Raw genomic sequence first — 14564 nt, 5'->3', positions numbered from 1 at the left:
ACAGGAGATCAACATCCTGCTCACTTTGAAGGAACAATGAGTGGGTTCAGTTTTGAAAAATTACTTATTGGATTTTCCTTAGTAGACCCAAAGAAAACCTCATCCTAATTCACACATCTTTCGAAGCACAGCTTTCTCATCCTAAACGTGACAATTGTATTTGGTGCTAATACAGTGGCCTAGCATAGCCTATAGTTTATTCCGTTTATATTCGATAAACTTACCACTATGAAACGGTATGTGAGTAGCATTGACAATGCTACACATCACACTCAAAATTGGTGTGACTTCTTTTTCCGTCATCGTTGCTGTTGGCTACGCTATGCGTATTGAAAAAGTGCCTCCTTTTGCGCTTCAGTCATTGTGGCTTGAGTCGCGCAACACTGACATTTCAGCACTTTCTTGGAGGGGCAGCTTCAGTGCCATTTTATCAAGGTGATTATTGTACAAATCCCCGAGAAGCAATGGATAATATTTTAGATAACGTATCTTTTACTGGACATTCTGTCTTTTATAACTTTACTGTCGATTGGATACCTGCTGAAAGGGAAACTATTGATTTTATTATAAGATGTCTCATACCGACTGTGTATATTCTGATCATAACGATTGGGTTGTTGGGGAACATTACCTTGGTTAAGATTTTTATCACCAACAGTGCAATGAGGAGCGTCCCCAACATATTTATTTCGAGTTTGGCAGCTGGGGATCTTTTGCTTTTGGTCACTTGTGTTCCAGTGGATGCGTTCAGATACTTTTTTGAGGAGTGGATCTTCGGTGTTGTGGCTTGCAAACTAATTCCGGTCATTCAACTCACTTCAGTCGGAGTCTCGGTGTTTACTCTCACTGCACTAAGCGCAGACAGGTAAGATGAAGAGTAGGATAATGTCAAATATCCTTAATGCCAATATTGTTGTGTATACTGTACCTAACTTACGTCATTGTAAATGTTATGGCAATTGCATGCTAACGTGATAGAACAATTAACATACAGTGCCTTCAGGAACGTATTCAGACCCCTTTTCCCACATTTTGTTACATTACAGCCTTATTGTCAGGTTGTCATAAAGAACGGGACCAAGGCGCAGCATGTGTAGAGTTCCACATCTTTATTCCAAAGTGAAACTTCAAGCAAAAACAAATAAACGAACAACTAAACGTGACTACGTTGTGCACAAACACAAAACAATATCCCACAAACACAGGTAGGAAAAATAGCTACTTAAATATGATCCCCAATTAGAGACAGTGATTACCAGCTGCCTCTAATTGGGAATCATACAAAACACCAACCTAGAAAATATAAACTAGAACACAACATAGAAATATTAAGCTAGACTACCCCCTAGTCACGCCCTGACCTACTACACCATAGAGAAACAAGGGCTCTCTATGGTCAGGGCGTGACACTTATTCTAAAATGGATAACATATGTTTTCCCTCAGCAATCTACACACAGTACCCCATAATGACAAATCGAAAACAGTTTAGATATATTTGCAAATGTATACAAATAAATACCTTATTTACATGGGTATTCTGACCTTTTGCTATTAGACTCGAAATTAAGCTCAGGTGCATCCTGTTTACATTGATCATCCTTGATATGTTTCTACAACTTGATTGGAGTCCACCTGTGGTAAATTCAATTGATTGAACATGATTTGGAAAGGCACACATCTGTCTATATAAATAAGGTCCCACAGTTGATAGTGCATGTCAGCAAAAACCAAGCCATGAGGTCGAAGGACTTGTCAGTAGAGCTCAGAGACAGGATTGTGTCGAGGCACATGTCTGCAGCATTTAAGGCCCCCAAAAAACCGTGGCCCCCATCATTCTTAAAATGGAAGAAGTTTGGAACCACCAAGACTCTTCCTGGAGCTGGCTGCCTGGCCAAACTGAGCGATCGGGGAAGAAGGGCCTTGGTCAGGGAGGTGACCAAGAACCCGATGGTCACTCTGACAGAGCTCTAGAGTTCCTCTGCGGAGATGGGAAACCTTCCAGAAAGACAACCATCTCTACAGCACTCCACCAATCAGGCCTTTATGGTAGAGTGGCCAGACGGGAGCCACTCCTCAGTAAAAGGCACATTGTAGCCCATTTGCCAAAAGGCACCTAAATACTCTCAGACCATGAGAAACAATATTCTCTGGTCTGATGAAACCAAGATTGAACTCTTTGGTCTGAATGCCAAGCGTAACATCTGGAGGAAACCTGGCACCATCCCTATGGTGAAGCATGGTGGTGGCAGCATCATGCTGTGGGGATGTTTTTCAGCGGCAGGAACTGGGAGACTAGTCAGGATCGAGGGAAAGATGAACGGAGCCAAGTACAGTGAGATCCTTGACGAAAACCTGCTCTAGTCTGCTCAGGACCTCAGACTGGGTCAAAGGTTCACCTTCCAACAGGACAATGACTCTAAGAACACAGCCAAGACAATGCAGGAGTGGCTTCGGGACACGTCTCAATGTCCTTGAGGGGCCCAGCTAGAGCCTGGGCGTGAAACCAATCGAACATCTCTGGAGCGACCAGAAAATAGCTGTGTAGCAACGCTCCCCATCCAACCTGACAGAGCTTGAGAGGATCTGCAAAGAAGAATGGGAGAAACTCCCCAAATACAGGTGTGCCAAGCTTGTAGCATCATACCCAAGAAGACTAAATGCTGTAATCACTGCCAAAGGTGCTTCAACAAAGTACTGAGTAAAGGGTCTGAATACTTATGTAAATGTGATATTACCATGTTTTATTTATTAAATTAACAAACATTTCTAAACCTGTTTTTGCTTTGTCATGATGGGGTATTGTGTGTAGACTGATGAGGAAAAATCTATTTTAGAATAAGGCTGTAACGTAACAACATTTGGAAAAAGTCAAGGGGTCTGAATACTTTCCGAAGGCTCTGTATGTAATTATTGATTAATCAGTTGTTATGACTATGATTATTTTTAATGACAAGTGTGTGATCCATAAACTATATCCCCAAGTGTTATCATAATTGAATGCTGGGCAATTGTCACTGACAAATCTGTTCATTTTTTGATTGACAGACCAAGTGTATCCCCAGAATTATTTTAAAGGGATCAAATAGTGTACACCTGCTGGTTGTACTAACTTCAATAAGCCCAATTTGTGTTATATTGTTTTATTCAGGTAAGACACGTGGTTAAATGGCCATTTATCTTCCCTGGAAGGAGCAGCATGAATGCAGAGATTGGAATAGATTGATACATGAGACATTCAGGAGGCGTCACAGTCAGAAGTATCTGCACAGAGCATCATTTACTGTCTGCGTGTGGATGGTTAAAAGGGCAAGCATGCCCGCATCTTTGTTTGGGACCTTAATTTGACCCAGCCCCCACTTTCCTTTCCTACCCTCCACATACCCTCACCAAGACCACTGGTGCTTGGAGACATTGACCTTCTCAAGTGACCATTCTATACCCCCACAAATAGCTTGTCTTCTGGTATTAAGAGCTCCTTCCTCAGTTAAAAGTTCACTGATGTCATGAAAATTCCTGGGCTGCCAAATATTGATTTAGTAATTTTTTTTATTATTATTATCAAATTAAAGCCCATGGGATTTTCTGATAAAAAATAATACCCCATTGTGCAGGCCATGATAGGGGTCGGAAGATGGTGCAGGGCTTTGTAATTTGCCTTTCTATGTCACTGACCGTAATCCAGAGCGATATCAGTTGGAGGAAATGTTTGACTGTGTCACTCTTCACCGAAATGACCATGACCATTGGCCATCCCTGTCACTAGGGGCTATTAGGACAGCCATATGGTGAGATTACAGTCTACAGCTGTTCTCTCTATGGTCTGCTTAGTCCATTTGAGCATGTAATGTGAGCAATGGAAAATACACCATTTATATGCTTACCCTATGTGATGGCTTTAAAGAATGTAATCTTGTTAGCACTCCTTTGGGCACTTGCTCTCAAGCATAAAAACACAAAGAAGTGGGATTACAGCGGTTTACTACAATAAATGCATAAGCCCAGCCTTGTTTTCTCTGGTGAGATATCAAAGACTGTCAGTTTTTCTGCACTTGTCTGTTCTTGCCTGAGGCAGCGTGGTGTTTGACTATGGGGGATTTCTACAGGGGCAGAGGGCAGCTGAGGCTGGTGTAACAGCACAGTCAAGGGCTTCCAATGGAGATTCTCCTTCAAACCAGACATTTTATCAGCAGAAATATAATTTAGAAAATTGTCAGAAAGTGAAAAATCTTCCATCATAGAAGCATAAAAAAAGCCTTCATGCCCTGTGGAGCACACTTCCTCTGTTGCACCCTCATTTAATATATTTCTCCCCATTATATGACTTAGCAGGAAGGGATTATTCTGTGCACATAGCACTGAGTGTTGATTTACACAGGAGATAAGTCCAAAGTCTAACCTTCAAATGAGTTGCATTGATCAGCTTGTAAACATTTTTGTTTCAACATGTAGATGCACTTTGGGAGCAGTGCAGGAACACATTGCTGTTTCAGTTGAATAATTAGAATTTCATTCAGTGGCAATTATTGTAATTAATATGAGTTTGTTGTAGTCAAGACAGTAATTAATTAGCTAGTGCAATCATAATGCACTTCATAGGTCTCCTACATGTTTATAATATCACCAACAATCTATGAAGCTACTATTCTATGCCAATGGACTCAGAGATGTCATGTCTTTGTCAAAGCCTCTTAATTTTGCAAAGAGGAAGAAAGTTAATTAGATTGATTAAATATAATCACAATAGCAAGTTGCTCTGGATATGAGCGTCTGCTAAATGATTAAAATGTAAATGTAAATGATATTTCAATTTACACAAGGAAATTAGAGCAGTAAGGACAGCTGGACATTTAATTGCATGAAAAAGACTGCTTTTAATGTAATTTCAAAGGATCAAGATGAAGGAGCACTAATATTTTTCTATGGTTTTGTTGTGTTTCCAGGTACAAAGCCATTGTGAATCCTATGGACATCCAGACATCCAGTGCTGTGTTCTGGACATGTCTGAAAGCTGTGTCCATCTGGGTGATCTCCGTCCTGCTGGCGGTGCCCGAGGCCATCTTCTCCCAGGTAGTACACATCCAGGACAAGAATGTGACCTTCACCGCCTGCGTGCCCTATCCCCTTTCCAACGACATGCATCCCAAGATCCACTCCATCCTCATATTCCTAGTGTACTTCCTGATTCCCCTGGGGATCATCTCTGTATACTACTTCCACATCGCCAGGACTCTGGTCAAGAGTGCTCACGACATGCCTGGGGAGATCAGTGAGCACACGAAGAGACAGGTAGGTAACAACAACAGCAACATGTTGCTGCCTGTATCTCAAACATGTCACAAATGAGGTTTGGCTGTTGCAGATGTGGTTATTTGGAATGCTGGACGGCATATTAAGAACATCAGGTAACTTACTGGATGTCTTTGGCTGCTAGAGTGCATGTTAAGTTAGAGTGCACGTTGAGTTAGAGTGCACGTTTGAAGTCAAAGAAACTGAACTGCATCACATGTTTTCTCACAATTTCTGACATAACCTGTAACAAGGGTTCCGGAGTTTTCATGGAAGGAGGCTCTAGGTTTTAATGCAGATATTTCCATATGTAGCCTAATACACCAAGTAAATATTTAAAGTTTGTAAAGGGCAAGTACAGGACATTGTCAAGATGTATCACTGATTGTTGCATGGATTCTTGATCTTTACTGTCTACAGGGGTAATAAATGATAGGTCAGGGGAAGGGTGAGGTAAATTATAAATGTAAGCAATGATCTGGTCGACTGCATTTAATTGAGGGTCCATTGACCAAAGCATAGTAAATCAGATGCTTCTTTGCCGTTAAGAACATCCAATGAATCATCAAACAAATGGGCTTGAATCCAGATCAGGGCCCACCCAGAGCATGAGTAAACAGATGCAGTCCAAAATCCAAACCCAGCTTCCAATCATTGACATCCTGACTCAGACCTAGACCTGAACCCAAGTCATAATATATTCAAGTAGCCCCAGGAGCTTGTTGACACTGACCAATGTGAGGTTGTCATCAACAATGAGCAATACATAGTTGTCACGTCCTGACCAGTATAAGGGTTATTTGTTATTGTAGTTTGGTCAGGACGTGGCAGAGGGTATTTTGTTTATGTGGTTCGGGGTGGTGATTTATTTAGTAGGGTGTTGGTTTAGTTAGTTCCGGGTTTTTGGGGTTATGTTCTATGTTTGTATTTCTATGTGGTCTCTAGTCTTTTGTATTTCTATGTCTAGTTTATTGGGGTTGGACTCTCAATTGGAGGCAGGTGTTTTCTAGTTGCCTCTGATTGAGAGTCCTATATATGGGTATGTGTTTGGTTAAGTGTTTGTGGGAGATTGTTCTTGGATTGCTGTGTTGCCTTCAAGACTGTTATTTTGTCGTTCATCGGTTTGTTATTTTTTGTATACGTGTTTGTTTGGTTTTTTCCTTCTTTTCCCGTCAATAAAGAAGATGAGTATACATGTCCCTGCTGTGTTTTGGTCCTCTCCTTACGACATGTATGACAATAGTAAACACTAGTGATGAGTAGTGCTGGAAGGCCTCCATGTGTTGTCTTATTTACAGTCAGTAGGTCCTCCAATTGAGGGAGCCCTAACTGTCCACTCATTTATAATGTTAGACAACAAGAGGGCTGGGTCCCAGCTATCTTTTAGAGTAGATACAGATTTATACTAGATTCACTGGGTGCGACACAGAAAAATACAAGAAGCAAGGAGGATGACCGAGTCATTGCACTTAAGCTTCCACTGTCTCTGCCTCACAGTAATCCCAACTAATCAATGTTATTGTCTCCAGATTTTGTATTTTTTTTTGTATTTGAAATCAAATTAAATGAGTTAATAATCTGGGTGTACCTTTGGATTAGAAGGACAACACAGACTATTGACGTGGTGCATTGTGGTTGTGTTCTATTAGACATGCCCTATGGGGATCGGGCTGTAGAGGCTCAAGTTTCATTAAGAAGAAAACTCTGATAGCATCAGTCCCTTTTGAAAAGCAGAAATGTATTTAACATTAATTATATGAGAAGCTGCAGAAGCCTGATGAAAGACAGGCTAGAGAGAGAGAGAGAGAGAGGGTGTGTGTGTGAGAGAGAGAGAGAGAGAGAAGACGAGAGAGAGAGAGAATATGCAGACTAAACATAATTCTGGTAAGTGTTCCAGACATTACAAAATATTTCTTGAATCACTATCACATCTAACAGGCATGACTTTATGAATAGTTATAGTAACAGTGGTCTTAACTGCTGTACAGTCAATTTTCAGTAAAGGCATTAGAAATAGGGCTTCTAGATCTCATCTAATCTTTTTTCTTTTGATTTACTCTGGAATAGAGATGGGTCCCTCCAATGGTATTTTTTTTTTTTACATAGATTTACAATTTAATATCAACAATAATGCTGTCCAGGCAGACACTGCTAGTGAATATGATTTCAGACGTGATATGTATGAATGAAAAGATACAGTCCAACCATCTCCCTTTGCCAGGGCTGTGTTATGCTGTTATGATAACTAACAATCGGTCTGAGAGGGCACAACATCTCCGTCTACTTCTCTGTTATTAAAATAGTTTCTACTGATCCAATGCTACAGCTGTTTTAGTAGCCGCATCAACTACATTCTATTTCAATGAAGCCCTTTATCTACTTCCCAGAGTCAGATGAACTTGTGGATACCATTTCTACAGTATGTCTCTGCGTACAGTAAGTTAGAGGTAGTTTTGTGAGCCAATGCTAACTAGCGTTAGCACAATGACTGGATGTCTATGGTCACAGCTTGATAGCTGTGACCGCAGATGGCCAGTCATTGTGCTAACGCTTGTTAGCAATTGCGCTAACGCTAGTTAGCAACTTCCTTCAAATTGAACCCAGAGACATAAAAATGGTAGACCAGTTCATCTGACTCTGGGGAAGCAGATAAAGGGCTTCATTGCCAAAATCCCGAAGTATTCCTTTAAAAACAATTGAAATGTTCACCATGTTCTCATCAACTTAGACAAACATGTAGAGCTTATGAAATCTTAGTTTACTCCTCTGCTTTTCAAATCTTTACTTCATGTAACATGACCATCTCATTTATAATTAATACCCCACACTTCTTGCAGAGACCAGCGAATACAACAATGAATAACTAACTGTGATGTGTTAATAACAATGCAGAAAATGTCAGTTTACCAATGAAAGATTGTTGATACTGTGCCAAATCAAACAAAATTACTCAATTTGATATCCCTATCAATGGTTACCATCTTACCAGATATAACAGCTTACTATTGACTTACCTTTTAATACTCTTCTGAATAATTTAAAGTCCACTTCAATACAAGATACTGTCATGAACAAAATAAAGTCAAATGATCATGCCATTTTCTTCTGTTGAAAAACCTAAAAGGATCTTGGGAAGAGTGCCAGGATCACTTGACTTGACTTGATAGCTGGCTGCCAATGAACAGCGAGCTAAACCATGACATTTACCCAGGCTATTAAACTTACACAGGGTTGATTTTCAGAGTGCCATCTCCTGCTCACCTCACTGATAGTTTCAAGTCTACCTATTTGAACCTATTTTCAAACAATCTTAGCAGTACTCAGAAGCAATAGTCCTGCCATCAATACTATTTGCCAGCCACTCTACTGTGGAATGAAGTATTGATTGGACTGGACCTTTTAGTTTCACATTTCCGCTTACGATGAAAGGTTCTCACAGTAAAGATATCTTTGACACTCCCTTATGCCGGGATACACTACACAAATTCGCCACGTTTTTGCCATCCCCGAAAATGTTCACGATCGGAGTAAAATTCTATGAAATTGGGCTAGGATCATTACATCGCGACTCGCGTAGTTTGGGCGGGTGAAGGACTCACAGATGATGCCTGTTCCGTTCTCCAGACCCCTGTCGGATGTCCTGACATATTTTGATCGTGCATCTTGCAGTATGAGCAGTGCTACGACGTGATTTGGCAAGGACTACTGTCAATAGCCAATGAGCACTCAGCATGTGATACCAAAACAATGATCGCAAAGAGAGAAGGAACAACAAACAACACGCACGGTGTGGACGGAGGTGATGAAAGTCAGATTGCTGGAGCTGTGGAGAGAACGCAGCTGCCTTTTCAGTATTACCTACCTCTGTGTCCTACCATGGCACAAACAACAAATATATTGAATAGAAAGTATCTAGCATGCTAACTATAGGCTATAACTTTAATAAAACATGGTATATTACTTCCAATTCCCTCTGTAGAAAGTCCATACTTTCCATATCTGCCCAACCTTTTGCGAGTCCACATTCTGCGCCTTCCGTCTCTTTTGATGTTTCTGCACATAATAATAAGCACTTGCGCTGCTGGTGCTGGCACATGCAGAGAACGAATAGGCCTACACCTCTGCAGTGTACGTAGCCTACAGTATGTTGGCTGATATAGCCTCAAACAAATCGCAGAATGTGAATACAAAACTGAAGCACATGCTGTAGTACAATCAAGATTTTAATTTGGTAACATTGCAGTGTGACATGTAATAATTGTAAAATACTAAATCCTATGTACGGTGTGGGAAGGCCTTAGAGAGCTGACTGAAGGGCAATCTAAGGGAGTACTGGTGGCTCTTGCTAGTGTGTTTGTTCATACTTGTTTGGTGTCTCTAGTAGATACTGTATTGAAACTGAAGGACAATAGCCATACTACTTGTAGCCTGTGCAAAATACAGAAGAGAGTAATTTGGACAAATTGTATTTTGTAGGCCTTCTCTATGCCTTCTGGAGGGAGGACTTCTGTATTTTGTACTCTGTAATCCTTCTGGAAGATTGACAGGGTTTTATGTTGAATATCATCATGTATTTTCAAACACTACATATTTATTTTCTTTCTTTTTCCAAGATGGAAACGAGAAAACGGCTGGCCAAAATTGTTCTGGTTTTCGTGGGCCTCTTCGCTCTTTGCTGGTTCCCCAACCATGTCTTGTACATGTACCGCTCCTTCAACTACCGTCAGATCGACTCCTCTCTGTCGCACCTCATCATCACCCTGCTAGCCCGAGTGCTAAGTTTCTCCAGCTCCTGTGTCAACCCATTTGCCCTCTACCTGCTGAGCGAGAGCTTCCGCAGGCACTTCAACAGCTCACTGCACTGCAAGAGGAAGCCCCACCACGAACGCAACACTAGCTACCTGCAGCACACCTCAGCCATAAGAATGACCTCCATCAAGAAGACCACCCCTACTGTCATCAACGGACATGGCAACAGCCAGGAGGTCACTCTGTAGGTTTAGGATGTCACCTGGTGACATGTAAGTGGTGGGAGTGGCACCAAAAAAGGTTACGTGCAAAGCTTTACAAGGTGAACTATTATGAAAAGGTCATGCATGTGTGCTAAACAGAAAATGCTTTGTTTGAAGCTGTCTTGTCTATACATTCCCCACAATGCCACATATCACTGCTGATGAGATGATCACCCGTGAACTGAACGTATACGGACATGTTGTCAACAAATCTGTCTTGAGAGATTCCGGTATCCACAATGTTCAATTTTTCATGTTTTGTTGTGTCAATCTGATACATGTTTCACTTTACACAGTTTGCATAGATATATACTGTCTGCGAAGCATACTGTCCAAACTGCAAACCCAAAGAGCAGGTAGTTGCTCCCACAACAGGAAATCTATGTCCATGTGTTTTTATTTAGTTATTTATTTCACCTTTATTTAACCAGGTAGGCTAGTTGAGAACAAGTTCTCATTTGCAACTGCGACCTGGCCAAGATAAAGCAAAGCAGTTCGACACATAGAACAACACAGAGTTACACATGGAACAAACAAACATACAATCAATAATACAGTAGGAAAATCTATATACAGTGTGTGCAAATGAGGTAGGATAAGAGAGGTAAGGCAATAAATAGGCCATGGTGGCAAAGTAATTACAATATAGCAATTAAACACTGGAATGGTAGGATGTGCAGAGGATGAATGTGCAAGTTGAGATACTGGAGTGCAAAGGAGCAAGATAAATAAATAAATAAATACAGTATGGCGATGAGGTAGATTGGATGGGCTATTTACAGATGAGCTATGTACAGGTGCAGTGATCTGTGGGCTGCTCTGACAGCTGGTGCTTAAAGCTAGTGAGGGAGGTAAGAGTCTCCAGCTTCAGGGATTTTTGCAGTTTGTTCCAGTCATTGGCAGCAGAAAACTGGAAGGAGAGGCGGCCAAAGGAAGAATTGGCTTTGGGGGTGACCACTGAGATATACCTGCTGGAATGCGTGCTACGGGTGGGTGCCACTATGGTGACCAGTGAGCTGAGATAAGGCGGGGCTTTACCTAGCAGGGTCTTGTAGATGACCTGGAGCCAGTGGGTTTGGCGACGAGTATGAAGCGTGGGCCAGCCAACGAAAGCGTACAGGTCGCAGTGGTGGGTAGTATATGGGGCTTTGGTGACAAAACGGATGGCACTGTGATAGACTGCATCCAATTTGTTGAGTAGAGTGTTGGAGGCTATTTTGTAAATGACATCGCCGAAGTTGAGGATCGGTAGGATGGTCAGTTTTACGAGGGTATGTTTGGCAGCATGAGTGAAGGATTTAATTTTGGATTGGAGATGTTTAATGTGAGTCTGGAGAGTTTACAGTCTAACCAGACACCTAGGTCTTTGTAGTTGTCCACATATTCTAAGTCAGAACCGTCCAGAGTAGTGATGCTGGACAGGCGGGCAGGTGCGGGCAGCGATTGGTTGAAGAGCATGCATTTAGTTTTACTTGCATTTAAGAGCAGTTGGAGGCCACGGAAGGAGAGTTGTATGGCATTGAAGCTCGTCTGGAGGTTAGTTAAAAACCTGTTGAGGACAGACGTTCTGCTAGCGGAACGCCTAGCCAATATCCAATGGAACAGCGTGGCGCGAAATACAAAACCTCAAAAACCCAATAATTTCAATTTCTCAAACATACGACTATTTTACACCATTTCAAAGATACATTTCTCCTTAATCCAACCACATTGTCCGATTTCAAAAAGGCTTTACAGTGAAAGCAAAACATTAGATTATGTTAGGAGAGTACAGAGACCAAAATAACCACCCAGCCATTTTCCAAGCAAGGACATGTGTCAACAAAACCCAAAACACAGCTAAATGAAGCACTAACCTTTGACGATCTTCATCAGATGACACTCCTAGGACATTATGTTACACAATACATGTATGTTTTGTTCAATGAAGTTCATATTTATATCCATAAACAGCTTTTTACATTGGCGCGTGATGTTCAGAAAATGTATTCCCACCAAAAATTTCCGATGAATTTACCAAAATACTCATCATAAACATTGACAAAATACATAACAATAATTTTAAGAATTATAGATACAGAACTCCTTTATGCAACTGCTGTGTCAGATTTTAAAATAGCTTTACGGAGAAAGCACATTTTTCAATATTCTGAGTACATAGCTCGCCATCACGGCCAGCTATTTTGACACCCGCCAAGTTCGGGGCAACCTAAACTCAGAATTAGTATTAGAAATATGCTCTTACCTTTGCTGTTCTTCGTTAGAATGCACTCCCAGGATTGCTACTTCCACAACAAATGTTGTTTTTGTTCCAAATAATCCATAGTTATGTGCAAATACCCCCGTTTTGTTCGTGCGTTCAGGTCACTATCCAAAGGGTAACACGCAAGCGCAATTCGAGACACAAAAAGTCAAAATGTTCCATTACCGTACTTAGAAGCATGTCAAACGCTGTTTAAAATCAATTTTTATGGTATTTTTAACGTAAAATTGTGATAATATTCCAACCGGACAATAGCGTATTCATTCAAGAAGAAAAAACAGCGAGCTCGCAGGACCGCGCATATCCAATCCCTTTGTTGCCAGGCAGACCACTCAGTAACTGAGCTCCTATACTCTGCCCAGTGACAGGAGAAGGCTAAAACCACTTTCTGAAGGCTTTAGACAGCCAATGGAAGCCTTAGAAAGTGCAACGTAACCCCACAGATACTGTAGTTTCGAAAGGGACTAGAAAGAAGAACTACAATTCTCACATCCTCCACTTCCTGGTTGACTTTTTCTCACGTTTTTGCCTGCCATATGAGTTCTGTTATACTCACAGATACCATTCAAACAGTTTTAGAAACTTCAGAGTGTTTTTTATCCAAATCTACTAATAATATGCATATTCTCGTTTCTGGGCAAGAGTAGTAAGCAGTTTAAATCGGGTACGTTTTTTCATCCGGCCGTGAAAATTCTGCCCCCTATCCATATCAGGAAGTTCGTCTAGAGGTTAGTTAACACAGTGTCCAACGAAGGTCCAGAGGTATACAGGATGGTGTCGTCTGCATAGAGGTTGATCAAAGAATCACCAGCAGCGAGAGCGACATCATTGATGTATACAGAGAAGAGAGTCGGCCCGAGAATTGAACCCTGTGGCACCCCCATAGAGACTGCCAGAGGTCCGGACAACAGGCCCTCCGATTTGACATACTGAACTCTATCGGAGAAGTAGTTGGTGATCAGTGTGCTGCTTAGCTTCCTCTACTGTCCAACTACCCTATACTGGGCTCAAACCAGTGATCCAGGTTTCCAACTGTTAATGGAAACCTGTACACCACTATTGCAGGACAGTAAGAGGATAAATGCCATATGAATTTGTTTATTAGATCACTTTGATAATGCCATTTCCTGTGCTATGTTTGAGTGTTTATCTTGAGATGCTCAATGTGACACAAATGTTTGCTGTTTTGTTGAGTAAAACATGTCCCAGTATGTTGAACTGCAAATGCTGCAATATGATTGCTGTAAAAAATAAAATAATAATATATACAGTATATATATATATATATATATATATATATATATATATATATATATATATATATATATATATATACAAAATCAGCATATATATTCGAAACTACATATATATATATTTATGTATTTATATATATATATACACATACCTATATATATATATATACAGTGAGGGAAAAAAGTATTTGATCCCCTGCTGATTTTGTGAGTTTGCCCACTGACAAAGAAATGATCAGTCTATAATTTTAATGGTAGGATTATTTGAACAGTGAGAGACAGAATAACAACAACAAAAAATCCAGAAAAACGCATGTCAAAAATGTTATAAATTGATTTGCATTTTAATGAGGGAAATAAGTATTTGACCTCCTCTCAATCAGAAAGATTTCTAGCTCCCATGTGTCTTTTATACAGGTAACGAGCTGAGATTAGGAGCACACTCTTAAAGGGAGTGCTCCTAATCTCAGTTTGTTACCTGTATAAAAGACACCTGTCCACAGAAGCAATCAATCAATCAATCATATTCCAAACTATCCACCATGGCCAAGACCAAAGAGCTCTCCAAGAATGTCAGGGACAAGATTGTAGACCTACACAAGGCTGGAATGGGCTACAAGACCATCGCCAAGCAGCTTGGTGAGAAGGTGACAACAGTTGGTGCGATTATTCGCAAATGGAAGAAACACAAAAGAACTGTCAATCTCCCTCGGCCTGGGGCTCCATGCAAGATCTCACCTCGTGGAGT

General features: G+C 40.9%; 1 protein-coding gene across 1 annotated transcript; it reads left to right on the top strand.

Moving 5' to 3' along the window:
• The first annotated feature begins 347 nt into the window (after positions 1–347).
• Positions 348–13794, top strand: LOC106607916 (neuromedin-B receptor). Its single transcript, XM_014205395.3, has 3 exons — positions 348–865; positions 4943–5288; positions 9902–13794. The coding sequence occupies exons 1-3, from the start codon at positions 465–467 to the stop codon at positions 10283–10285; spliced, it is 1131 nt and encodes a 376-aa protein (XP_014060870.1). The 5' UTR covers positions 348–464; the 3' UTR covers positions 10286–13794.
• The last annotated feature ends 770 nt before the right edge of the window (positions 13795–14564 follow it).

This window comes from Salmo salar, chromosome 06 (assembly GCF_965601325.2).
Source record: "Salmo salar chromosome 06, fSalSal1, whole genome shotgun sequence".
Lineage (NCBI taxonomy): Eukaryota > Metazoa > Chordata > Actinopteri > Salmoniformes > Salmonidae > Salmo > Salmo salar.
Note: the sequence above shows the minus strand (reverse complement) of the source record. Positions and strands in the feature narration are given on the sequence as shown.